This window comes from Buteo buteo, chromosome Z, assembly GCF_964188355.1.
Source record: "Buteo buteo chromosome Z, bButBut1.hap1.1, whole genome shotgun sequence".
Lineage (NCBI taxonomy): Eukaryota > Metazoa > Chordata > Aves > Accipitriformes > Accipitridae > Buteo > Buteo buteo.
The window spans coordinates 54,831,656-54,858,889 of NC_134204.1; the positions used below are offsets into that span (position 1 = coordinate 54,831,656).

The 27,234-nt window shown below is 42.5% G+C and overlaps 2 protein-coding genes across 8 annotated transcripts in view; one reads left to right on the top strand and one right to left on the bottom strand.

The window, feature by feature from the left end:
* The window catches only part of ABCA1 (ATP binding cassette subfamily A member 1), a 96,056-nt gene extending 88,802 nt beyond the window's left edge, over positions 1-7,254 (top strand). For all 4 annotated transcript variants that reach the window (XM_075020984.1, XM_075020988.1, XM_075020987.1 and 1 more), the window contains 6 exons: positions 185-326; positions 2,182-2,316; positions 3,073-3,176; positions 3,304-3,396; positions 3,576-3,819; positions 4,012-7,254. In XM_075020984.1, the coding sequence (XP_074877085.1) occupies positions 185-326; positions 2,182-2,316; positions 3,073-3,176; positions 3,304-3,396; positions 3,576-3,819; positions 4,012-4,152 (859 nt within the window). In that variant the 3' untranslated portion in view covers positions 4,153-7,254. The remainder of the gene's footprint in view (positions 1-184; positions 327-2,181; positions 2,317-3,072; positions 3,177-3,303; positions 3,397-3,575; positions 3,820-4,011) is intronic.
* Positions 7,255-8,919: 1,665 nt separating this feature from the next.
* On the bottom strand, positions 8,920-17,470 carry NIPSNAP3A (nipsnap homolog 3A). 4 transcript variants are annotated; one of them, XM_075020989.1, is made up of 6 exons: positions 17,024-17,462; positions 14,751-14,958; positions 12,628-12,789; positions 10,965-11,114; positions 10,491-10,577; positions 8,920-10,380 (listed from the first exon to the last, which is right to left on the bottom strand). In XM_075020989.1, the coding sequence occupies exons 1-6, from the start codon at positions 17,105-17,107 to the stop codon at positions 10,304-10,306; spliced, it is 768 nt and encodes a 255-aa protein (XP_074877090.1). In that variant the 5' UTR covers positions 17,108-17,462; the 3' UTR covers positions 8,920-10,303. The 4 variants fall into 4 exon arrangements, with proteins under 4 accessions (XP_074877090.1, XP_074877092.1, XP_074877093.1 ...); XM_075020991.1 differs by lacking the exon at positions 17,024-17,462 and adding an exon at positions 16,237-16,513; XM_075020992.1 differs by lacking the exon at positions 17,024-17,462 and adding an exon at positions 16,086-16,196.
* Between the last annotated feature and the right edge of the window lie 9,764 nt (positions 17,471-27,234).

A 27,234-nucleotide genomic window follows, 5' to 3' on the forward strand; every position in this document is an offset into this window, starting at 1 on the left:
ATTTTTTAAAAAAAAGGGGTATATGGGGAGAGAGAAAAAATAATTTAGCCAAGATGGACTTCAAGGATCCTGTATTTTTGTTAGTTCAGTGATTTGAAAACCACTGTTTCACTTTCCTCCTTTTAGCACCTAAAATAGCAGTATGTACTTGTGAAATTCTAACAAAGGGTTTTTTCTTTTACAGCATCTTGTCCAACATCCAAGAAGTCCATCAGAACATGGGCTACTGCCCACAGTTCGATGCTGTTAATGAACTGCTGACAGGGCGGGAGCACTTGGAGTTCTTTGCACTCCTGAGAGGTGTTCCAGAGAAAGAAGTCTGCAAGGTAAATGGAACACCATAGGACCCACCCCAGTGACCAACTGTTCCTGCTTGCATGCACCTTCCCTGCAACACATGCAATGCCATGATGTGAAGCTGCTGAAAATACTTTATGGTGAAATCTGTCCCCCTTTCTTTCCAGGGCAAACCAAAGTTGCTGTGGTTTTTCAGAGCTGCCTAGAAAAGCATACTAAATGGAAGGGCAGATACTTTGGGTCATGCATTCTCATAGTAGATGCACTTGTCCACTGAATGGTTTCTTCCCTTTAACAGTTTAAGGGCTGTGGAGCTGCAGGTCATGCAGAACCTCGCCTGCTGTCAAGAATTAATTCTTCAAAGTCCCAGGGAGCAAGAACTCTACAGCTTAATAGAAGCCTCATGCTGGCTGTTAACATCTTTCCAGTTGATCATGCTGCATCATTAAAGAGCTGCTGTTTCAGCTTTCAGACATGGGCTTACACTAACACTCTTTAGGCAATTAATGACAGGTGCCAGTACCATACAGCACCCTTCTCAGTGCTGTTTCCTTGAGTTAACAGCAGTTTTCACCATATGTGTCCTGCGTGCTGCAGAACAGGAACTGTTGTAGGTAGCAAGATGACAGCTGTACCCAGTGCTTTGGATAGGGCCAGATCTGGTGCCTGGGGTATATCTCGGTAGCTTGAGTCCCTCTTTGAGAGTAGTGATGATGGGTGAAAACTGCAAGCTCCTTCAAAGGTTGCTGGTGAGTTCCTTTGTGTGTGTTCCCACCAGTGCCATTGTTGCCCCGACTGGCAACTAAGCACCACACAGCTGCTCACTCTCTCCACCCACAGTAGGATGGGGAAGAGAATCGGAAAAAAGCCCCCAAACTCATGGGTTGAGATAAAGCCAGTTTAACAGGTAAAGCAAAACAAGGAATTCACTCACTATTGCCCATTGGCAGGCAGGTGTTCAGCCATCTTCAGGAAAGCAGGGCTCCATCACGCGTAACGGTTACTTGGCAAGATAAATGCTGTAACTCTGAACTTCCCCCCTGTCCTTCTTCTTTCCCCACCTTTATATGCTGAGCATGATGTTATATGGTATGGAATATCCCTTTGGTCAGTTGGGGTCAGCTGTCCCAGCTGTGTCCCCTCCCAACTTCTTGTGTACCCCCAGCCTACTTGCTGGCGGGGTGGTGTGAGAAACAAATAAGGCCTTGACTCTGTGTAAGCACTGCTAAGCAATCATGAAAAACATCCCTGTATTATCAACACTGTTTTCAGCACAAGTCCAAAACATAGCCCCATATTAGCTACTGTGAAGAAAATCAACTCTGTCTCAGCCAAAACCAGCACACCCATATAAAAAGGGACCCAATTCTGAGTATGACACAAGCAGTAGCTCCTTCTCTTCCCGCTAACACTTTATAGTCCCCAGGGCAACAATGCCTGTTTATTGGCACCAGTTATTACTGATACATACTCCTGAATAACAAACCAGGTCCTCCCCATCTGTCTGAAGGGCTAAGATGCACCACAGTGGGATTGCTGGGACCACGTCCCTGCTGCAAGCCTACAGCAACTGGAAAGCTAGCTAAAGCTGGTGCTGCTAAGAGCACTGCCCTGGTGGTTAACAAGGCTCAACTGATGTTGAACTCATGCTCACTGGCCAATAAGCTGCAGCCAATTGATTTTCTGGCCTCCCAGGGGCAGGATTGCATATATCCTGATCTAGAGGCAAACAGGGTGTTTCAAAACCCATATCCATGCCACATTAGATCCTCAGATGAGTGGCCCTTCTGAAAATTGTTTTTAAAGCCAGAGCTCATAAGGAAAATCTCACTGTGTAGATGTTGCTGTGCTTGATTCAAGTCGGTGTTGTGGTATCTCTTGTAGGTTGGCGAGTGGGCAATTCGGAAACTAGGCCTTGTGAAATACGGAGAAAAATATGCTGGGAATTACAGTGGAGGGAACAGGCGCAAGCTCTCCACAGCCATTGCCCTCATTGGAGGGCCACCTGTGGTGTTCCTGGTGAGTCTGCAACTTTTGCTCATTAACATTTTCCTTGGAAAACAGAAAAAGCGGGTTCAAATGAAGACTAGATACTTCACAGCCAACTAATGTTTAAATATATCATTATTCACTTAAATGTGAGCAAAGAGCACATGGAAATAAAGATTCCCTATTTAAATGTAGGTGCAAGCTATAATGTGCCTCCAGTCTTCTATATCTGAAAAATCAGTGGGGAAGTAAGGTTCTTAAACATGATGCCAAACTGCTGGCTATGTAGCATCTTCACCACCTTAGTGCTGCTGCAAAGATTTCTTTACCTACAAAAAAATAATAGCCTTCCTGCTGGACACAAGTGAATCTTACTGTGCAGAAGAACCAGTCCTGTGATTTTAATAATTCAATGAAAATTGGAAGTAAATATTTTAGGATTCTTTAGATTAAATCAAGGACAAACCTTAGGATTACTAAAGTTCATAGCGTGGGAGAAAGTAGTCTAGTGCTCTGTTTAAACAAGCTAATTGACTTTAACTTGCTTTAGAACTGTATATTTCAACAAGTTACAATTGCAGAATAAGCAGTAGTTCTCAGTTCTGAAAAACATGTTTGCTAATTTAAAATTTGGAGCATAAATTATTTTCTCACTTTGGAAAATGAGTGAAACTTGCTTATTTTCAGTGTTTCCAGTATGCATAATCAGAATGGACACATCATTTCAGAGATGAAGTGTTTGTTGGTAGAATACAGCATAACCTGTTTTTTGTGTATATTTTGCAGGATGAACCAACAACAGGGATGGATCCCAAAGCACGTCGTTTCTTGTGGAACTGTGCTCTGAGTGTAATCAAAGAGGGAAGATCAGTGGTGCTCACGTCTCACAGGCAAGTAGCAGCCCAATTGTATCATACCCTGGCTTTTGCGTCTACCAGGGCTGGAAGCTAAACTCTGCTTGGCTGCTCTGCCCTTCACTGCTGCTTGCAGTGCTAATGAAGTTGCTTCTTCCTACAGCATGGAAGAATGTGAAGCCCTGTGCACTCGAATGGCGATAATGGTCAATGGGCGGTTCAGGTGTTTGGGCAGCGTCCAGCATCTAAAGAACAGGTAGCTATTTTCTTTTCACTTACACCACAGAGTTGCCTGCATTTTTAGGGAGATAGTCAGATTTAATTCCTTATGCAGCATTCCCATTGCTATTCTGGCTATGGGAGATGATGCTGGATTTTAAGCTGGACTTCTGTTTCAAAGGCACTTAACTCCTGTGCTGGCCCTCTTGTTTACAGGTTTGGAGATGGTTACACCATAGTGGTGAGAATTGCAGGGGCAAACCCAGACCTGAAGCCTGTTGAGGATTTCTTTGGGCATGCCTTCCCTGGAAGTGTCCTGAAGGAAAAGCATCGGAATATGCTGCAGTACCAGCTTCCCTCTTCACCATCCTCACTGGCCAGAATATTCAGTATTCTCTCCCAGAACAAAAAGAGACTCCACATAGAAGACTACTCCGTTTCTCAGACCACACTTGACCAAGTAAGTTTTTAGTAGCCTGTCTGCCAAAAGCTTCTTCGTGCAGAGGTAGGAATAAATTCACCAGTTTACTGGACCTAAGGGCATTTTAGCGGAGTACTGAATCCCAGAACTAGTTCAGGAAGCCCAGTGTATAAAATGCTCTGAATTAATGCAAATCCAGGGTGATGCGTGATATGGTCTTTTTTCTTGTAGGTATTTGTAAATTTTGCTAAGGACCAAAGCGATGACGACCACACTAAGGATCTGTCACTGCACAAAAACCAGACTGTGGTAGACATTGCAATCCTTAATTCTTTCCTGCAAGATGAGAAGGTAAAAGAAAGTTGTGTGTGAGCCAATTTCAGCAAAGAAATGATGAGCAGAATGCAAAATTCCTTTTCCTGGTATAGGATACTCCCAAAGAAGAAGCTAGAGGAAGAGAAACTGGACACTCTACTGATAACCATTCAATGCAATGCAATTCAATGCAATGAAAGCAAAATTCCTTTATAGGGGCAGTGCCTCATAGAGTCGTCTTGTACTGTTCTCAAGTGAAAGACTTGAACTTAGCTCATTACAGTATAACTCTGAAGCTGTGGTAAAGCACCCACTAGATGCTGTGGGCTTTCAACCATACTGTATCTTGTCCTGTACAGTATATTTTCACTAGGGTTGCAAAAACAGTTCACTGAGGAATCATGGCCAGTGGTTATTTATAGATATTTTAGACATGCATGTTTTAGTCTTTAAAACATGCATGTCAGGAGTGGGAAGTTCGTGGTGCTACATCCATTGCTGGCAATGAACGCACCAACACATTCAGTGGCAAAAGTCACCACCAGTGTTGCAGCTTTAGGTTGTGAAATCTTACTGGACTAGCTGCTTTTCCTAGACCGATGTAGGTCAGTTGGTGACAAATCTGGGGCCACAAAACAGTACTGTGCAGATGGGACGGCAAGAGAGACAGGCCATCGTATCCATATATCTCAATCAGTAAATTGTGATACTCAGAACTGTGAACCCTGCATATGCACAGGGTTGTCCCACCAGCATCACAACCAATAACATACTCTGACTAGGTTTTTGTGTAGTTAAGTACTCTCCTGCTCCTTTGAGGTACTGCAGCAACTGCATGAACACCTAGTAGGAGGAAGTGGGTGAGAAGCAGACCTAGGGTTTGAACCACAGCAGCAAACTCAGTAGTTGTACAGCTGCTAATGCCACGAGCAAATGCTAAATCGTGAGATTTGTCACTCAGATACATAATATGTGCTCTTTAACCCCTGCTTTGCACCAGAAAGGTACCCATCATCTGAAGTTACTGCTTAGCACGAGCATGTTGCCATTTCTGGCTTTGCCAGATAAAACTAGAAATGAGATGTAGATTTTTTTTTTTTAACAGTATTATTTATGACTTTGAATAGGTAGGTAGCATAATTAGGGATTGAAAGTGCTTTCAGTTGATCTTTGTAGCCACAGTATTTCTTTACATTATGCCTGCAATGTTATGCTCTCATTCTATCCATTTGGCGATAGCTACATTCATGATCTGACCAAGTTCCAGACTGTAGCAATCAGCTGCTATCTGCAATTACTGCAAGCTGTTCACCTAAAATGTTCCTGTTTGGAAACTGGTATAATGTTAGATTAATGTGTAAGTTTCTGCTTCTGTTGTGCAGTGTAGTTTCAGTCATTAGGTGATCCCTAACTGGAGAGTACACCCTTTATTATACATGTGACAAACTGCTTCATTAAAAATCCCCTTGAAGGACAAGATAGTTCAAAATTTTTAAAGTTTTACAAAGCCAGAATAATATTAGAGGGGATATTATATAGCAAGAACAATCAATTCTTGTTCATGTTGTACAACAGTCGTGGGAGAGTATGCTTTCATTAATATACTTATGGGCCCCTCTGTCTTGCTTTTACATTCATAAATAGGTTCAGTAATGTGGTTTGAACCTAAGTGCAGTTCCCGGGCTATTCCTGTATGTCATGCCTCTGCCTTAAATACTTGTCCAGGTTCTGCACTAGTTCTTGATGCTACTCCACCATGGATTAATCACGCACCATTTTCTTCTGTGAATGCCCATAGCAGCCCAACAAACAGTGAAGAGGCTGGCATGAGCCTGAAGAAGGTTGATTGCATATTTCCAGGTATACTTGGTAACACTGACCTATTCAGCATTTTTAAAAAACAGTTAAATATTTAGCACAAGTTCCCAGTCCCTGCTGTGTCCTGCCTTGGGATAAAGTAAGAGCTTACTACATGCTCTGCTGAAGTGCCTTTTTCATACTTTTTTTTTTTAATCTGTATAATACATTGCTAAGGGGATTGAGCAAGGAGTGTAATGGGGATTGGTATACCTCACTTAAAACATGCTTTGTTACTACCTTTATGGCATCGTCACCCTATGGGGATGAGTTACAGGGTGATGAACACACCAGACTTCCAGGTGCAGAAAATTAACTAAACAGCTGAGCTACAGCCACAACTTCTCTATAACAGGCTGCAGATATGTTATGGTATCATTGAAACAAGTAGTATTGAAGGCTTACCACTGCTAAAAATCACTATTACAAATCAGCATAAGTCACCGAAGTGAAGGGCTTAAGTTTTGCACTGCACCTAACTAGTGCATGTAGAACTAGAACAAGTTCTAGGAGGATTCAGATTTGGTCCTGGAAGGGCTGTGGTTTGCTTTTTCTAACTGCTCATGTAAATGATTCATTTGGCAGCAAACAACAGTTACATCATAATTCTCTTTCCTTAGCCCAGCAAAATGAGATTCTTGATTCCTATTGCCCTGTGACTGTCACACTTATATGGAGTCTATCTGTGACAAAATGTTACAGTAACCATGGATATTAACCGAACTATTTCATAGCTCTGATCTGTCTTGTTTTTACTGGACAGACAGCACAATGCAACTCTCACATGAAGGTTTGTCATGGAGTAAGTTCAGACAGCCACTAATTTACTCTTAAGTGTGTGTTGGGGAAAAATCACTCTAGAGTCACATACAGTATATGAACCACTCTTGATAATGAAACTGCACTGAGGTGTTAACTTATTTTAAACTTTATTACTATTGACATGTTGCATCCCTCTTTGTAGTATATTTGTATTTCAGTAAGGAGTTGTTGTATTTTCCCCATGGTTAAACCACCACTTTGTGCTTATCCTTCCCTCCTGAATTGTAGTTGGTCCTTCATTCCAAGCACTTTATGCTATCTGTAATGGGATCTATTTTTGCACTGGAATATCTGTTAACTTTGCAAAATCTAGAGAGATTTCACAACTGAAATTTCTAAGTTAAATCCTTAAATGGACATTTTCATTAAAAGCAAAAAAAAAGTATATATATTTGTATTTGCTAATAACTGTTATGTGAAGTATTAAAAGGCACTCTATTTGCCTTGTATTAAATAAAAAATAAAGCTGTTATGGCACCACTGGTCTTCAGAGTGTCATTTTTGCATATGTTCTTTTGAGGAGTGCTGTTAGAAGCTCTTTTTTTGCCCAGTTTTGTTTTGTTGTGAACTTTGATGCATAATGTACAAGCAAGTTCCAGTATCTCTACAAAGTAGCATGGGGCACATACTATTTTCAGGCAAGTGAGGTCATGTAAGATTTGAAAGGCAAATGCTACTTTTATTTACTACCTTTAGAACCTTAAAAGGTCTCCAGCAAGTCCTAAAAAAAAAAAAAATGGTCAGTGTAACTGTCAAATCCAGCTGCAGAACTTAACAAACCTATCTGGATGTTTAAATTCCAAGTCAGGGAGCTACCTCTGAATATTTCAATTACAGAGACATGGCAAGTTGCAACTATTGATAATTTTTCCTCCTCTTTGTACCTGTTTTCACTAACAAAGCAAAATGTTGAGTATAAAGACTCTGAATTACCCTAAACTTAGCTAATCCTTTGCTAATATCAAATTAAAGGAAGACCACTCAAGTTAATACTAGGTTGATTTTGACCAGCAGTTTACAAATGAAATCAGAATAATGGTCTGATTGCTCAAAGGAAAACTGATGGTAAAATTTTGCCTGCTACTGCCTGTAGTCCTACTATCAACCAATTAAGTTCCAGAATCCAACCAATTCTTTAAGTTACACTCATCAGGAAAATTCATCCAGAGGTAAGAAGCCAATTAAAATTTCCTGGGTTTTTCTGTTTTAATCTAGTGTCCAGCTGTTGCTTTGGGTAATGTGCTTGATTTATCAACCTCTTGTCAGAAAACAACAAACTTTGGAATAAAGCACACCTCTAACATCCTGAGTATTCTTTGCTTTCACTACTGGTGACAAGGAAAATAGTTTTACTAAAAAAAACCTACACTGTTTTTAATATACCTCTCTATACTTTTTATTCCAGTAAACAATAAAACAATTTTGGCATTCATGTGGGAAAAAAGTCCTCTTAATTCCCCTGTCCCATTTTTCAGCCCATGCTTTTGTTACTAAAAAAAAAAAAAGTCCTTTGAGTTAACTGCCATAAGGCAACATTCTGAATCAGCTTGGTAGCAATGGTTTATTGGCCATTTATGTTTTACAAATAAACTTTGAAAGGTATTAAGACAGTAGTCTCTGAAGTTTCGTTCCACCCTGAGAACGCTAAAGATGGCTCTATTGGGGGGAGGAGTGTATGAAGATTTGGGTATAGGAGCTGGGACCTGTTACACTCCCTTGTACAGCTGCATCCTATGCACACCCCTTGCCTACAGGTGTTTTTTCAGTGCTTTCCATGAGATCTTAATGCAATTCACAGAAGCAATAATCATCATTAGGCAGACTGCACAAAGAAACTTCAGGAGAGAAGCGAAAACAATTGCTTTTTGCAGGTCAGTGATTAACCTGTGGAAAAGCCTCCCGAGTACTCTGCCAGTTAGTGACCTTTAAGTTGCAGAAGAGGGTGCTCTCTACCACTGTACCCAAAATACAAGTTTGACTTCTCAGCCCATGTGCCTTCTGCCATGCTGCTATTTGCTCCAGCTTACTGGCTCTAAAGCAACTATTATCAAGACTCTTGTTCACCAAAATGCAAGACCTGCAAAATGCTGTACTTGGAGAATGGGGTTTATCATTTCACAGTTTAAAAAGAGTAAGAGCTTGAGCTGTAAACACTAAAAATTCATGCTTTATACAAATTTATTTGGCTTTTAACAGTCTGGCAAAAAGTATTTCAAGAATGTGAGCATGTGTAGATCAGCTGAGTTTGACTACACGGTTGAACAAGGGCTAATCAACTTCAGCACCCTAAACAAGTATTAAAATACCTAAGGCAAAAAGCATTATGTATGTAATCCACAGTTTTGGGGAAGTGTTTACTGATCAAAAGAGGTGTCATGGTTTAACCCCAGCAGCCCAGGAAGCACTATGCAGCTGCTCACTCACCTCCCTCACAGTGGGATGGGGGACAGAATCAGAAGGGTAAATGTGAGAAAACTCATGGGCTGAGATCTGACAGTTTAATAGGTAAAGCAAAAGCCACACACGCAAGCAACACAAAACAAGGAATTAATCAGCAGGCAGGTGTTCAGCCATCTCCAGGAAAGCAAGGCTCCACCATGCATAACGGTTACTTGGCAAGACAAATGCCATCACTCCAAATGTCCCTCCCGGTTCAAATACTGGGCATGATATCATGTGGTATGGAATACCCTTCTGGCCAGTTTAGGTCAGCTGTCCTGGCTGTGTCCCGTGTCAACTTCTTGCGCCCCTCCAGCCTTCTTGCTGGCTGGGCATGAGAAGCTGAAAAATCCTTGACTTAGTATAAAAACTACTTAGCAACAACTAAAAACATCAGTTTGTTAACAACATTCTTCTCATACTGAACCCAAAACGTAACACTATACCAGGTACTAGGAAGACAATTAACTCTATCCCAGCTGAAACCAGGACAAAAGGAAGGGGCTGAAGTGAGCTATAACAAGATAGTGACTAAATGTTCACCTTGTGGTAGAGTTCATCAGGACACACTATCTGACCAGCTTCACTGCAGCACCTCCTAGGTGCAATTCCAGCCACACTGATGTTTTACATTACTCAGAATTAATACAAAGCATTCCAATGAGAAGTCTTGATTAAAACATATAACTGGGTGACAGATATGTGGGGGCATTCCTTCCTAGACCAGTATGTAATAGCCAAGACGTGATAATTACTAGAGTCATCTAAGTATGTTATGAAAGCTATGCAGAAAAGTATTAAGAACTGAGGGATTAAAATAAAGGAAGGGTGAAGTGTGGTTCACGCCATTAGTGATATGGCTTGAGTTCTTTTTCCTGGGGGTGTAGGAACATCACCCTAAACTTCTGTTTAGCCATTGCTATCAGGGTACAAAATTTTACTGATTTACATTGCTAGTGATCAGCATTTTGCATCCATTTGTCATAAACTGAAGCACTCAGTGCATGTAGGTATAAAGATCTATGTGATGGCACCGGCTGACAGCACTTCCATCTTGTCCTTTCTGCCATAAGTTACATCCTTGAGAAGGTTACTTGAGCGGTGAGCACTGCAGAGGAATCAGCAGCACATTTTTCTGGGATTCCAGGAACCTGACACTGTCCCGCACTGAAATTAAAAGCATACATAATTAAGACAGCAATCCAATGAGAAATAATACTTTTCTCAGAATGCATGCAGGTTACACTAGTGAGTTCTCTGGATTCATTGTCTCTTACCAGCTGCTACCACTCTGGCATCTTCATGGGCACTGTGCCTTCCTGCTGCCCGGTGATCTGGGCTCTCGTTCCACCAGAGCACATGGACTGAGAAAGTACAAAAAAAGTCAGCTGAATTCTGTTAATGCTGCAATACAACATGTACTGTAAGCCCTAGCAGTCTGCCTTCACCTGTTAGATGCCTTGCAGTTAGCAGAAACAATTCTCCAGGCAAGTAAGTGGTGGGATGATCTTTTGCTGAGCCTTTAAAAGGGTTGGGTCTTTAACATCAAATCTGAGAGTCTTTTCAGATAGCAGCACCTGGCTTAAGCCTATAACCCAATATACAAAGCTGGGTCAAGGACTGTTTACAGGACTTTGATGATCCACACCAACTTTTTCATCAAGCCAGCCAATCCTGATCCAGGACAAGGGCTTGCCCCTCTCCCTCCACCCCTTCTCATGCCAAAGTCCGTATCAGAAGTTGAGTAGTACCTGTGTTAAGCAAGCCATACTCTGTGTGGAAAACACCAATCAGCTTGGTGTAGCCTGTGTTGATATGAGCATTAATTGCAGCTTGAAATGCTTCACCCCACAATGCTGGCCCACCAGGCTTCATCTGGAAAGTAACCCATTCATATACTCCTGGAAGAAAAGGCAAAGATGATCTCAAGGAAGGAAATACAAATTCATATGCTGGTTCTCAAACAGTGCGTCATGGCCGCAACGTATTTATTGTGAAACCAGTACTGCAATTCCCTGCCATCTGGGGTCAGCAGGACATGAAACTGCCCCTTCATCCCAGGATGCACAGCATCTCACAGCTTCCAGGGGCTCACAAGACCACAGGCAAGCGACTTGCAAACTGGAGCTAGTTCAAGTGTAAATGTAAGTACTGGGACCCTGAGGAACAGAAGGCTTCATACAAAGCCCAACTTAGCAATTTCCAGTGTTGCCTGGAAATTTGGGGAGATTCAGACTACTTTGCAAAAGTCACAAATACACATATTTGCTGAATTTGGATGGCTGATTGAACAACGCAAGGTGGCCTTTTCTAAGACTGGCAATGTTTTCTGGCATTGAAGTGGTTTAAGACATTATACACCCCTTTGACTCCTGGCAATTGGTCACAGCAAGATCTGCAGGCGTAACCAACAAACTAGGACTAGCTTAGCATCTCTGCTCTGCCAAACAATCATCTCCCTTGTCCATAGACAAATGACATCATGATTTGCCGAAAAACTCCAGACCTGCTACAAGACACATTATCCATCTCCTTTCTGTTCAGGAAGTTACTCTAGATCACAATTGCTGACACTTCAATAGAAAGCCAAACACTTGCCATATGTCTGGTCTTATTCTCCAGCAATGGGCTGGAGGCAAACTAAAATGGAAACAAAGCGTTTGAAAAGTCACCTCTCCAGTTTTAAGAGAAAACAGCATAAAATTCAGAATCACAGGGAAATACAGAACAAAGATTACTGTATATAGGCACATGCTGAGGGCTAAAGCAAGGCCTGTTTGATGTCACTCCATGCAACTAAGTCTGCAAAGGTTCATAAATCGGGGAACAGTCAATACTATTAATACATTTGCTACAGAGAGAATTAAAACACATATGGACAGGACATCTACACCTAATCTATGATTGTTACAAAGTATGTTTGACTTGCACGTATCTTTAAAGGGTAGGGATTTTTTTTTTTTTTCTTAAAACTATTATGCAAAAGAAGCAGTAACATCAAAGCAAATTGATAAAAGAGAAAAAACCTCTGTGAAAGAGAACAATCATTGTCTTTTTAGTGTGTCCAGGAAATGCCCTCTCACTGGTGGATGGACAAAGCAAGTCCGGGATGACTGCTCTGACCACTACTACAGCATTGCCATTTTGCATGGTCGTTTAGTCAATTCAAACACCTCTTCGCAACATTAATGATCAGGGCTCTAGTCATTTATTGATTTAAGTTAGTGTAAAATCCTTCTTAAAAACTTTGTCCCTTATCTGTGTTATGTCACCTTTTTCACATGGGTTTACATACATGCATTTGTTACATAAAGGGTTATAAAACTATGTAATACCTGGTTTAAGCTTTAAGCTATTTTTTGTTAGTCCATCAGCATCAGTAACTTTAATCAGCAAAAGAGAAGATAAGCTCACCCCCTTCTTTTGGAGGCTTCCCAAGTTGACACCAGGGTACCAGATAAGCAACCTCATTGTGCTGCTTTTCTATCAAGGGGAGAGCTGGGGAGATGAATTTTCCTTGCCAGTCTTTGTCATTGGCTAGTGCATGCCGGACTGCTGTCCTATGGGCAAAATTATCTGTAAGAAAAGAAGAAGAAGAAAAAAAAAAGAAACTATGGAAAAATGCACTTAATGTCATATCAGACTCAACCAAAATGTGTAATTACAAGGAGGCAAGCTGTACTTCCATTAAGTTTGAAACTGATGTTTTCAAACAGTGTATTAGCTCAAAGCAGATGTGGTAAGTTTCCTTTAAATTCTGCGAAAAGTCTTTGCTTTAGCACTCAGATTTAAATGGTTTCAAGCCAAACCAAATTTTCCAAGAAAGTTTATATAAAAGTTAAAATATGTTAAGCAATGTTACCATTAAGAAAGATTCATATATGGCATCCGCAGGAATACTGGATGTGGCAACATTTATGAAGGATAAGGAGATTCGGAGAAAGCACAGTGGATACGGAAGTGAAGTGGAAAAGAAAATTCAGAAGGAATATTAGCCTATCAAGAGAAAATTAAGAAAAATGTGAGTTTTGGCTTATACAAAATTATGTTAAAATGACAAGTGTAGAAGTAATGTTTGTTTGTTCAGCTACGTAAACAGTTATTAAATGCCCAAAATCTAAATCTTACTTTCTTTTTTTTTTCTTAAATAAAAACAAATCCACCGAATTAAGAGTGTCTGAATTTCAACTGGTTAGGCTGCAGTGGCATCTTAAGCAGTATGTTTATGCAGGCAGATTTCAATAATACAAGAGAAAAATCCAGCATCTGAGAATGGGAAGAATTTTGAGAAATATTAGTATCCTGGGACTAAGAGAAAAATAAACCAATTATTTTTAACTACTAAAGAGATATACGCAGGGGTCTGATTAATCAAGGAGAAAGGATGTTGTACATTACACATGTAAACACCGTTAGGAAACAAATAAAAATTACAGGTCTGTTCCTTAGTTTTGCATTTTAAAAGTTTCTCACAGATTATCAAAAATAGGGGGTTCTTTTAGAGAGAAAGAAACAATAGACAAGTCTAGAAAGTTCTGAGAAGCAGGACAGTTTATTAACCATACATGCACATAAATTCATAATATTCCCATTGACAAACAGCTGGTCCCTTCACCCCTCCAGGACAAAAGGGGTGACTCTTTATTCTAAAGGGGTACTCTGAACAGGCTGGATTTCAACAAGCAGACTGAGGACTTCAGAAACAAAATTCTCTGTCTCAGCATACAGATATACCCGAGACCGTAGCAGGTATACAAAGAAATGATACTGCTGTGCCTTCCCACCTCTCCATAACCCAAATATCAAGTTCCCTTGGGCTCCACAAAGGTCACAGCCAGCACACCTAGTTTCTCACATAATTGTGGCTTTTCTTGGCTCACCAGCATCTTCCAGGTCAGTACCAACTCCAAGTTGATCATACTGCCAGATGCCTGTTGCCACCAAGACTGAAGCAGCAATGAAACACTTCGTGTGCTTGGGGAGTCAGAGCTGGTGCAGTGGCTTCCCACCTCAACACAGTCCAGCTGCAAAAGGAGTTTAAGCATGCAAACTGTGTCTTCATTGTTTTAGGGGAGTGAACTGCACTAAAATTTGAGAACAATTATATATGCATATAAACATACACAGACTGCATGTAGATTGTCTGCACTTATATGTATTATCTTAGTAAGGAGGTCTCGATATTTTTTTCATCCATTTTGAAATTCTGAAGACATTTGTGGTTCAGGAACTGACCCTAATTTAAAGATATTTCCCATGAAAAAAAGCACTCTGCCGCAGTTCCTCTATTATACCTATTCTGAGCAGAAATCGCTGCTTAAGAACAGTTGTAATTCCCTTATCACAACATGTCAAAATTGTCCTGACAGCCTCTGCAGTGTTCTTTTTGGTAATCAATACAGGTGCAAGATTTTTTTTGACACTTCTTTATAGTAAGACCAACAAATAAAAGCTGGGTAAGCATTCTTCTCGCCTTTTTGCCTCAGAGACAGGGACCACAGAGAGAGCAGATCAGCGCAAAGGGATGCTGAGCATACCGTACTTCCAAATGTGGACCACCTTATTCATTGCTCCCAGCTCCGCAGACCAGAATCCCACCAGCTCTGAGTGAGCTGTGCGAAGGTGAAAGTACTTGTTGACCATTTCCACAAAGTCCTTCATCTTCGATGGCTTAATATCATATGTGCGAATTTCGTAGAAAATGCTATTATTTTGTCTGGGCCCTGTAGCAAGGGATGCAAGCACCTGAGAGAAAATATTAAGAAAAATAACTAAAACTAATTCTCAAGCCAAAAAAAGTCTTCTGTCTAATTTCTAAACTTTTTTTAAAACAGTGAGATGCTATAGATGGATTTTTTTTACTGGGGGCTGGGAGATGGGGGTACTTCATGATCTCCACTACAGAAATATCTTGTGACTTTTTTCTTTGGAAATAGTTCCCATGTGCATTATTTGCTGCAACTCCTTTTGGCAGTGCAACAGACCTTTATTTGTCACACTGTCATGGTTTAACCCCAACCAACAACTAAGCTCCCTGAAGCCACTTGCTTACTCCTCCCTGCCCCAGTGGGGTGGGAAGGAGAACAGGGGAAAAAAAAGTAACACTTGTGGGTTGGCATAAGAACAGTTTAATAATTGAAATAAAGTAAAATAAAATAATAATAGTAGTAATAGTAATGAAAAGGAAGATAACAAAAAGAGAGAGATAAAACCCAAGAAAAGACAAGTGATGTGCATGGCAATTGCTCACCACCCACTGAGCAGTGCCCAAGCAGCGATCTGCCCCTCCCAGCCAACTCCCCCCAGTTTATATACTGAGGATGACTTTCTATGGTATGGAATATCCTTTTGGCTAGTTCAGGTCAGCTGTCCTGGCCATGCTCCCTCCCAGCTTCTTGTACACCTGCTTGCTGGCAGAGCATGGCACACTGAAAAATCCTTAACTTAGGATAAGCACTACTTAGCAACAACTAAAACATCAGTGTGTTATCAACATTATTCTCACACTAAATGCAAAACACACTGTACCAGCTACTAAGAAGAAAATTAACTCTGTCCCAGCCGAAACCAGGACACACACTCAATTGTTTACATTAGCCCATAACAAAGCAGGATTCTCCTTTTCTCATACCCCTTCCTCAGGAAGCCAGCAGCAGGATGCAAAAAGTCAAAGCAATAAGAAGAGAGTCAGCTAAGCACACTACTCAAAGGCAAGGCTGCCAATGCCACCAAAGCAGAGGCAGCACCAACGTCTGCCTGGCCTGCATTGCCCTTACCCGACCAACTCGCACTACTGCAATCTGTTTTCTAATTACAATCTTACAACAGTATTAGCAAATTACATACGGTTGGCAAAAGAAAGAAAAACATGCCAAGGCTTGGGAAAAGACTAACTCCTTCCAGCACAAGACTGCTAAAGTCTGCATCCTTGCCCTTCGCTGGCTGCTTCCCAAAGGCTGGTCAAGAACAGTTCTTCTATTCATATAACATAAAACCCCTTCAGAAGTCCCAGAATATGCTTACTTTTGCAACTGCCTCAATAACCTGGAACATGCTACTCGCCTCTCAGGTAAAACTAGAAAAATTAAGGCCAAACCAAATCTTTGGCCTCAGCCTGTATTTGCACAGAGGTGGCTGCAGGATGGATTTTAGACATGTCTTATTTCACAAGCATCAGCAGGGATGCACAGCGTACAGCTCAAGCCACAAAATACAGATGGCCAAGACCAAAGGTCTTGTTTCCCAATGACCCTTTGGAGTATTACACATCTAGTTTTGGTCACCATGTATCACAGCTTCTTTTAGCATTTAGTTTCTAAATCCCCACAGAATCCTGAACTAGCAGTAATCCTGCACCGGTGACCCATCCAATGCCGAATTTCTTGCAGGAAAAGAGAAGCCCAGCAGTTTTCTGCCACTGATGCAAAAATACTGGGCCGCTGCCGGATGACTCCTCCCGTCCAAAGAAGCTGTCACACGATTCTGGAGAAGACCCGGGAACGACCCTCAGCACGAGGCGTGCCCGTGCTTCCAAACAGGCCCGTGAAAGAGGATGTCGCGACAACGACAGCCCCTGCCCCGGAGGGCAGCGCACGCCCCGCCCAGCCACAAGCGGCACACCGCCCCGCCCCAAAACCCGTCCCCGCCGACCTAAGCCCCGCCCCCGCCCCGCCCCACGCCCACCCCAGCACCAAACCCCTCACCCAAACCGCGCCCCGCAGGCCCACCCCCCGCCCCCGCGGCTCGCACCGGCAGCCCCGCTCCCCGCCGCCGCCGCGCTCGGTTCCCCCCGCAGCGCCCCGGCCGTTACCTGAGGGCGGGCCCGGGCCCGGGCCAGGGCCAGGGCCAGGCGGGCGGTGGCGAGGGGCCGGCGGAGGGCCTCCGGGGGCAGCATGGCGAGCGGCAGGCCGGGCGGAAGGCAAACGCAGCAGTCCGCCGTCGGTTGCGTGAGAACGCGGGCGGACGGCCCTGGGGCGGGGCGGGGCGGGGCGGCGGAGCCTCCCTCAGCGGGGCGGCCGTTGGGCGGCCGTTAGGGCCGGTGGGGCGGCCTCAGCAGCTCGCCCCACTGCCTGGGCCAGCAGCGAACTGAACCGCGGCGAAGGGTGTTTAATTCCTGGGGTTTATTCTGCTGGAGTGGGAGGGAGGGATGAACGGACGGATGGATGGACGAATGAGTGAGTGAGTGAGTGAGTGCACGGCCGAGGAGAAGTGCTCTTTAAACTTACCAGACTTCAGTGCGTGAAACGTGGTACCTCTCTCTCTGCCTGAGTGCCTGAATACAATAAAAAAGTATCCTGGTTGCTTCTGGAGACCTGGGACTCTTTGTCGCCACTAGGCTGCCCTGGGGCAAATCACTCAGTATGTCACCCACCTTCCAGCATTTGCAGGATCAAATTTGAAATTGTACAGCTACAAATCTGCAGTCCTCCTCCAGAAGAGAGCCCTGTGGCTTTTTTCTGTAGCGTTCTTTTGGGTAAAACCAAGCTTTGTGCCAGGGGTGTACAGTGCCAAGCACTGTCACCCCATTAGAGCTGTATGCCCAGCTGTTTAGGTCTTACTGCCGCACGGTTACCTAGGGGTGGGATTTTGTGATGGCTGAGACTGTATACCTTTGCGGAATTAAGTATTGGCCAAAACAAGTGTAAAGGTAGAATTTCCATAGGTGTCAGTGCATCCAGTGTTTTACCCGTGGGAGACAAATGAGCTGTGAGGAAAGGCTGGTTTATGGAAGACAATCTAAATTGGCAAGGCAATATCCTTCATGATTCCTCTTAATAGCGGCAGCACATTCATTCCTCCACCCTGAATAATTGATTTGGAGGGCCTCTGCATGGAATTAAGATGAAGAGAGAAATGATGGATTCATGCCTATGGAGCATTCATGCTTTTTCTCACAATTACAGACAATTTTTATTACAAGACAAGCCCAGGAAGAACAACTGTCTACAATGAGATAGAAAAAGTTGTTCTAACAAGCACCTTAAAAGAGTGGTGTAGAAAGAATGAAGCATCTGCACTGCATACATGTTACATGTTCATTTGCAAGTGGTATTCTTGGTTACATTTTTTGTATCGGGATAACTGAGCATAATACATGCTAAAGTGTTTTTGCAGTATGGCATGTATAATTCTCATAGTTTCTACAGCAGAAGCACACATGAAGTGTGATTACTGATGCAGTTATTGCTGGTTTAAGATTGGTTTAACGTGTGGGTGTTTTTTCTCTTAGGAACAAATTTTATTTCAGCTGAAGGCAGGGAATGAGATGGCAAACTCCACAATATCTGAGGTTCTCCTTTGTTTATCTTACTATATGGATGAAGTAATGTTGTTCGTAGCCATGTTGTGCTGAAATATTTCTTTACATTTTTAAAAGCTTTTATTTTTATTGTTTGAACTTTTCCTGTATTTGCTTTCTCATCAGGAATGACCACACAGGCCAGGATTTGAACTGATTAGTCATAAAAAGCAGGTTTTGTTCTTGCTAGCCTGAGTAGTCAAGAAGAAGCTTTAATTTTATATTTCTTTTGTGTAGTCAAGGAACAGAAAGGTGAACATGATTTTCATAATTGAGCAAAAGAGTTCAACACAGTGCAGAGCTAAAATGTACAACAAACTGCACTGGAACTCAGTGAAGGCCTGAAATGATTCCCTGAAATAATTCAGCAAATTATTTTATACGGCAAGTAAATTTGAGAAAACTGCTTATGAGTACAGCTAGGTGGCTAAGATAAAATTTGTTGAGAAGGCTGTTCTTTCATCTCTGCATTTTTTGCCTGGGACTTGAATTCACTGGACCCCCTGGTATTTTCTCATTCCTGTTCTTCTAGAAGTCTGGGGATATATCCTTCTTTGCATGTGGCAGAGTCAGTGGTGAAGTGAAAGGATTGTACCTCCAACTCTTGCCTGCCACTCACAGGTCTATCAACACACAGAATGGTAAACAGGAGCTGAGCTTCATAGACGTAAATTTCACAACTCACAGATGGTATTGGACATCTGGGAATGACAGTGTTGATCTTGTAGGAGAAATAATAGTGGATAGTATCTGTTACAAATGCTTTTTGATGGGAAATTTTAATTTTGGTACTGAATTGATGAATCAAATGAAATTTTCAATTTATGTAGCTGTGACTGCCAGAGCTGCCTGAGTTGAAATGGTTTATTAAAAACTTTTGTTACTGGTGGAAACCAAAGCTCCATGGAAACAAAATGCAAGAAGGCGATTTGCATGTGTTAGTGCATTTATGTGTTTTACTCCCTGCATGCAACATTTTCATCCATTTTCATTTTCCTGTGGAACAGGAAACACTTTTAATCTGATCTGTTTGTGACTTGTGAATGTGGGCAAGCACTGGATAGGATTTTTTTATTTCCTTTGTATTCTTAAGTGGAGATGGTGCTAATGAAAGGAAGGTAACCATCTGTACCAAAAGACAATGCCTTTCAAGAGCAGCTTAAATTTAATTTGTGATGTTTGCTTAAACACAGAGAAAGTGACTCAGAGCTTTGGAAAATGAGAAAGCACAGTACCTGCCCCGTGGCTGGGGGGAACGATTCCATTTGTGAATCACATCTTTCAGTTTCCTATTGCATGAAGGGTAAACCAAGGACATTTCCTTCTGTTCCTCCGTAAATCCTTCAGCTTAAATTACTTCCTCAGAAAGGCAGTTTTCAAAAGCACAGGAGAGTATAACTCACCACTTATTTTCAATGGCAGTAGGGTTTCCATTGCGTAGTGGAGTGCCATTGGTAGGTTTGAGAAAGGTGTGCAGCAGGCTTGTTTAGTGTAAGTAATACACAGGGTTTCCACTGTAATGTTTTCACAAATCTCTCATGCTGAGTGCTGCCCTTGCTCTCTCTAGTTCTGCTGCTGGGTCAGCAAGCAACGAGTAGTTTTCTGGTTTGCACACAAGGCAACATTCCTGAATGTAATGCAGCCTCTTGGTATGTTCCCAGTAGGCCAGAACATGTAAATATCCTCTGGTTTCCATTCTCTCAGCTGTTCCATATGAAAATCTGATTAACAGCTTATCAAACTCGGTATTTCTTCCCTGTTTTTCCTAGCCAGTTTGCATTCCTCATCTCATGAAAACAACCTGCATTGTATATAAATATTTATTGTGTGGCACTGATGAGAATACCTGCAAGAACCAGCGTTGTCTCTGTGTTTACCAGTGGTTAAGAGTCACATGAGTCTTCTTCATACCCAGGGCCTGAGGACATGCCTGAAGCAAAGTCATGTTCAGGTGCCCTACTAGGCAGTGGATGAGCATCAAGAAGGTTGGTTCCATGGTTTTGCTTTGCTGGGAGAGCAACATAGTACTTTATCTCTCTGGGAAGCAGGTCTGTGCTGTCCACTCTGGATCTACCCACTCCACACCCAAATATGCTTAACACAGCCCCTGACCTCACCAGGGTGGAGTCCATCAGCTGTCTTGGCCTGGCTGAGAGACTGCAGCCTTTGAGAGCTGCACAGCAAGAAGATAAAGGGCAGAGCAGGCGCTTATGGCTATCTGGAAGGGCATTAGAGAGCTGCTTCATACTGCTTGATTTTAAAAAACATTTAGGCCTGATGTTGATGTCATGACACCGTGCGTCATTATTTATATCAACACTAGGAGGAGATAAATTTTACTGTATCAAAATGTTCTCCACTCAACTTGCAAGTAGCTGTAACACAAACCGGGTAACAGGCTGCTATGCCTGTTTGAATGAAGTTAAAAAGAAGACATTCAGATGTGTTCCTTATTCTTTTTTTAGAAGATGTATTTCTTAGAAGCTTGGTGAATGGATTTTTCCTTTTTTTTTTTTTTTTTTCCTGGGAAATCTGTAATGGCTTAATGATTCCAGAAGAAGGGACATGTTAAAGATAACACACACACTGAAATCCTCCAATCATTTTTGTATAGTAAAATAGTTTTATTCCAAAGGTCTGATTTAAAAAAACTTTCAACAGGCCATAAAAATTATATTTAACATATTTAAAGAGTGTATTAATTGCTTGTGCTTATTACTTGGCCACTGTAATTGCAGTTGTTCCTCTCAGAATGTCTACTTGGCCTTTGTGTATGGTATTTTTTAAATTTGAAAGTGAAATATTCCTTTTAGTAAATCCTTTTTTAGTTAATTAAGCAAAAAACAAATGCTCTCCTTGCATGTTTTCACAGACGGGATGACATAAGGTAGCTTCTGCCTCTGTGGTTATTTCAAGGACAATGCTGCTGAGAACTGGGAGATGTGTGCTACAAAGAGCATGGAAAGGAGGCAGTGTGAGTATGCAGATGAAGGTTTACATGAGAAAGACCTAGCTGGGTTGACTTTTCACTTCACAGGTACTAACTAGCTCAATTAATATTTTCCCCAAGAAAATTAGGCTCTCAAAGGATGCTAATAAAATACCCAGATCCTCTTTCCTAGGTTATAATTCTCTACAGCTTTCTCTTAGTTGCTTCTCTTTTCTGTATACAATAAGCTCTCTTCTGGAGGTGCAGAGTGAGATTTTCTCTAGGATTCAGCCAGGGTTGCACTTGTGTTCTGAACCCAGGTTTGCTTGCAGAGAAGTGAGTATCAAATGGGAGCTAAGTATTGCTTTAAGGCAGGCTTCAACTTCTCTAGCATGAAAGCCCATAAAGCCAGGTGGCAGAGATCAATCTTTCAGGGCCACCCCACTATTCCTTGGGCAGGTATTCTCTGCGTCTTCTACTTGGTCCTCTACAGTCAGACCTGGACATGTTTAACTTGGAGAAATCCAGGATGATTTCAGCTGAGCATGGAACAATACTGTGCCTCATAACCTCCTAACCTGTCCAAGGCCTTATGCGACGGAGAAGACAACCAAAAGTACCTATTGCATCAGATTTGTACGAAGGACAACGGAGTCCAACACAAGACAGCTACCTGAGGAAAGTACCTTCTTACCTTGCAGTCCCATGCCAGGCCTAGCCCAGAGGTGGAGAAAAGACATGGCCTTGGGCAGGCATAAGAGAGGGGGAAGGCTAATAGGGACCACTTCCCTTTCTGGGGTGATTTCTTTTACCCTCTCCCAGCTTGGATCCAAGGCGAATGCAAGCAGACCACTCTCAGATTAGTGCATCCCCTCATGTTGTCTTGTTGCTGTGCTCATGCCAGTGGGAGGCTCTGACTGGACAGCTAGCCCCTTTTCCCTGTGCTGCCCTGCTGAGCTTGACCCCTGCATTGCCCAATGGGGAAGGAGAGCACTGCTGATTTACTGTGGGCCTCATTAACCTGGGTGGAGAACCATCAATGCTGGCATATAGTAAGCATGTAACTTCTAGGTATTTTGTTCTTTATCTCTTTATCTGTGACCCACTGCAATACCAGTTACGCTACTTATGGCATTGACCCACACAGCCTGCAGCAAAAGTCCAGACGGCTGTGTTAATGAAGGGAACTCTGTGATGGCTATTCTTGGCCTCCTTGGGTTTAGAGGCAGCAAGCCTTGTTGCTCTTTTGTTGTGAGCAAGCTCCTCTGTCCTAATTCAACTCCTGAGTTTGGGATTAACTCCTAGAGGATTTTTCATCAATGAAAAGCCCCAAATAATAAGTGATATTTCTAAGGAAGGCTGAGTTATCAACTCCAGTAACTGACCTCTCCTAATTATTGATGCATTGCTTAGATAAACATCTCTTTTCTGTAGAAAAACAGTCTTGTCCCACTTGCCTGGAAAAGTTGTTCCTTCTTCCAGTCTCCATAAATAACCTCTTTCAGGGCTTCCTTTGCCTGGAGTTGCATTGAAATGAGTACTGATAATAGGCCTTTGTTTCTGCCTTAGTTGCTCTTCCCTCAAGCCCTAGAAAACTTGCTTGTCTTGGTACTGCAAGATGAAAAGTTCCCCTGTTATACAACGTCTCTTGCTAAAATTCAGGAGGCATTGCTGCTGCTTAGGGTAATGAGCTGCAGATCTGTGCTAATCGCACAAGGGAAATTTGCAGCAGTACTAGTCAGCTACCTCTGCATCTGTCTGGCATGGTGTCATCACCATCTCTGTCCTTCCAATCTGAATCCTGGTGCAATATGCACAGCTGAAGGCTGGACTGCTTTATCTACCTGTCAGTGAGCTATGGTTAACACAGGTTGAACATGCTGAGCAGGGTATAGCTCAGTTAAGTAAACTGATCGGCTACAAAGATGGAGGCTGGGAGCAGAACAGACAGGTTCTGTCACCATGCTCCTCAAAGTAATCCCTAGAGTACTAGGCAGCAAGAGCTGTGAGATACACCTCAGCACCCCTGCTACCACACATAAGTGGCTGTAGTGCCTGAATAAACTGCAGGTAGACAGATACGAATTGAGTGGACGTGCAACGTGAAGAATGTTTGCAAGTGGGCTTGGCTTACCTGGAGATTGTCATTTACATCAGTGCCCACTCCCTTTTACAAAAAAATACAGGCTTCTTTTTGCTTGCTTACATATACCCATGTGGGACTCATCCTTTCAATAGAGAGTGAAAAGAAGCAATGTTGGTGTCTTTTAATATGCCCACACTATTTCAGAAAATGCTCTGAAACGGTGCTCTCTGTGATTGTTCTTGCAGAGAGATCTCTCTTATAATTTAATGTATTAAAACCAGAACAAACCAAATCCTTCTCTTTTTTTAAGTTAGGAAGCCTATAAAGCTCCATACGAAGCTTTGATACAGAGTCTCTTGGCCAGTACAACTAAAGTAAGGTGATTGTGTAGAAAGTTCCAGTCTGGAGGAGAAGTCTTATCAGTAAGCATTTGAGTGATTCCATGTGGATCTCTCCTGCAGTGATAGAAAAATGAAAAGACCAGCCTGAACCAGAAAGCATTCTGATACTCGTAATCACCTAGGAAGGAGGAGTACACCTACTGTAGAGAGAATCCTCCCAGCAGGCTCAGACATCTTGATACTAGCAAAGCTGTGTGTCACAGCAATGTTAGGCAAATTGGTTTAATCATTCACTTGGAGGGCTTCAAATATCAATAGTTACCCATGGGATTCTTGGTATACTGAAGTCCTGCACTTCCCCACATTTGCTTGGAAGCTACTGATATCCCAGCAGTTTGATGTAGTCAGTCTCAAAGAACTTTGATTTTTAAAGACACCAGTAGTATTTCAGGACAAAATTTAAAAAATAGCTTCTAAGAGAGAACACCTATCCACATGGAAGTCTGTCATAACAGTGAGCTCTTCCACCAGACTTTACAACATCTGCACAATCTCCAACTTTGTATTACCTTTGTCATGCTATGCTAAGTTAAGCCAATTGTTATTTCTAGACCTGTCTGTCAAGTGACAGAGCTGTGAACTGGGATTCAATTTGCCTAGGACCAGACAGACTGGCAGCAGCAGAACTTCAGTTTGAATCTACGTATTTCTAGCTCTGGGTCCCCCAAATATATGGTTTATAGGCCCGGAACATTTTTTTCACACTTGGTGACAAGTAGCTGCAGTAATCACTGCTCAGCTCTAATGAGAAGGTAGACTGTTGCATTTTTGCTTTATCTGGCTGGTAGGCCTATCTCAATACAAAGAAGTTACACAGGCAGCAGGACCTACAAGGAAGGCTGAACAAAAGCCAGGGTTGTTTTAATTTAGAGAAGAGGCGACTCCGGGGTCATATGATCCTTTTTCACGTAATTACAAGAGTGCTTCAGGAGAGAAAGATGTAATCTGTTCTCTTTGTCCATGGTGGGTAAAATAAAAGCAGCAGGCTGAAATTACAGGAAGGGAAATTTAGATTAGATGTTTTCCACTTGTTAAGATAGTGAAACATTTGAAAAGATTGCCTGGGAGAAAGTAGGACACACAGGCCTGGAAATAGTAGGGGCAGTTAAAATGGTGTTCATGCATTCACATAGCCGGTACGGGCTAGATTAGCATTTTTAACGTGTGGAATATGGACCACAGAGTAACAGTCCATGAGACATGTGGGGTCCATGCAGCATGAAAGGGCAATGGGAAAACAATCTAAAGAAACCCCTCAGTCCGCAGCTAGCAGGGATGTGGCAGATCTCTGTTCTCTGCTCCGAGGGATTATTTGACATGTTGGGGGCAAAACCAGTAAAAATACCACTTTGTAAAATGGTAACTTTGACCAAATGCTGAGTAATGTACGCATGCGTTACTATCCCTCCTAATTGCCATCATGTTCTGAAATGCTAGATGGCTTGTAGCTTTTTCTTTCCTGATTAAAGAAGGTTGAGACATTTTTGTCTACCTGTCTTTCAGGGTTCCCCCCAGATATCTTGCCTAAGATAATGTCAATTTCTGAGAGAAATTAACTCATATTTATACCTGGAGATTTTTACAGTGTGTTGATAACAAGCAGCTACTGCCAAGAGCCAGTCCTTTGTCACTGAAAGGCCACAAGAGCCTTCTACATTTTGAGTGAGTACCAGAACAGCCAGGAATGCCTCAGGATTAAACATTGCAATGCAGCTCTGCCCCCTATATGGCACGAAGAAGTTCTTGCTGGGATTGACACAGACTCGGGAAAGGGTGGACAACAGTGAATGCCATGCCATAACTTAGTTCAGCTGTTTTCTTCGTAATTCCTTCTCTGTGATGTTGAGGCAGCAACCTGGGTGTTTACCAAAGTGTTGGCCCTTGGTAACCAGGAGCTCTTCCCTCTGCCAGCAAAGAAAATGGAGTCCTCTGGTTAGAGCTGGTAGAATTTCAAAGGGACCAGCTGTGTTGTTGGTGTTGAATCACCAGGAAAACTATGGCCTTTTTTGCCTGCTAGCAGGGCACATGAATCACAAGGAACTTCTACCAATCCTAACAAAAAGTACAATGTTCTGTGAAGTCTCCGTTCCTATGGATTCACTCTTTTGGCCCTATCTCATGCAGTCCTATTAGTATTTACCATCTCTCATTTGTGTCCTGGTGGATACCTCTGGCAGGCAAAAATAGTACCTAGATGAGTGGACCACTTGCCAATGCTGACTGCTGCCCAAAGGGATGTGCTTCTCCCTGTCTGTGCCTTGGAACAAGCACTGATTTCTGTTAACCTAATTTTCCCTGAGACCTCTATCCTACTTTTGTTTGGAATTAGCTAAACAGTTCAAAACATATTACGGGAAGCAGAGAGATGAACAAACAGATAACAGGTAGCATAACCCGTAAGCTCCTGTTTTCATAGAAAACCAGGCTAAACCGAGCACTTTTCAATCAAATCGTTGGTGCCGGTGAGTTACTCAAGTCAGGCACTCAAGAAAGCCTGCACCTCAAAAACCAGGGGGCCAAATCCAGCAGACTCCTTGGGAGGACACCCTGAATATAAAATTCCTGCCCAGGCTGGTCTGATTGAATCCTCATTGATCCAATGTTCCGCACTGCTGTGAGTACTGTTTCAGCAGACTGTGAGCACAGGAGATGAAGACACCTTTGCGGTTGAAGGACAGGACTGAATTCAGAAGGACTGGGCTTGGTCCCCATCTATGATGGTGTCGCCTTTTGGGACTAGAGGGAGAAGCTAAGATGATGGGTTAAAGGATATGGCAAGGGGGGAACTGCAGAATCTCAGTACAAAGTATTGCCTTCCAGGACACCTTTATTAGCCTCTTTGTCATGCGATTCATAGCAAAACATCATCTTTAAAAAAAACACCACTCAGATTGAACTGGAAACTTTTTGGGTATGGAGCAATGCTTAGAAAGCATTCTGCACATTTTGGTCTCTCCCACAGGGTAAACAGTAGTTATATTAATAGTTTTGGGTGGTCTGTACTGTACCTTATTTACTGCAATATGCCCTGGTCTTTGAAAGCATTCCACTGTGTTCATCTTCAGGATGGCTTTCATTCTCCAGTCCACTCCAAGGATATGAGTTTTCCCCATAGTTGTCCAGTCTGTTACTGCAGTATCATTTGAATTACATAGTGCCATCCCCTAAGGATGATTCCAGTCCATGTGGGGAGTTTTTGACTGGTGGCTTGTCTTGCCATCTTTAGAGAAGATCTTGGTAGCTTGACATCCGTTAGTCGTAGACAACAGGTTGTGCAGTGTGCATTCTACTATCTCCCAGACCTTCT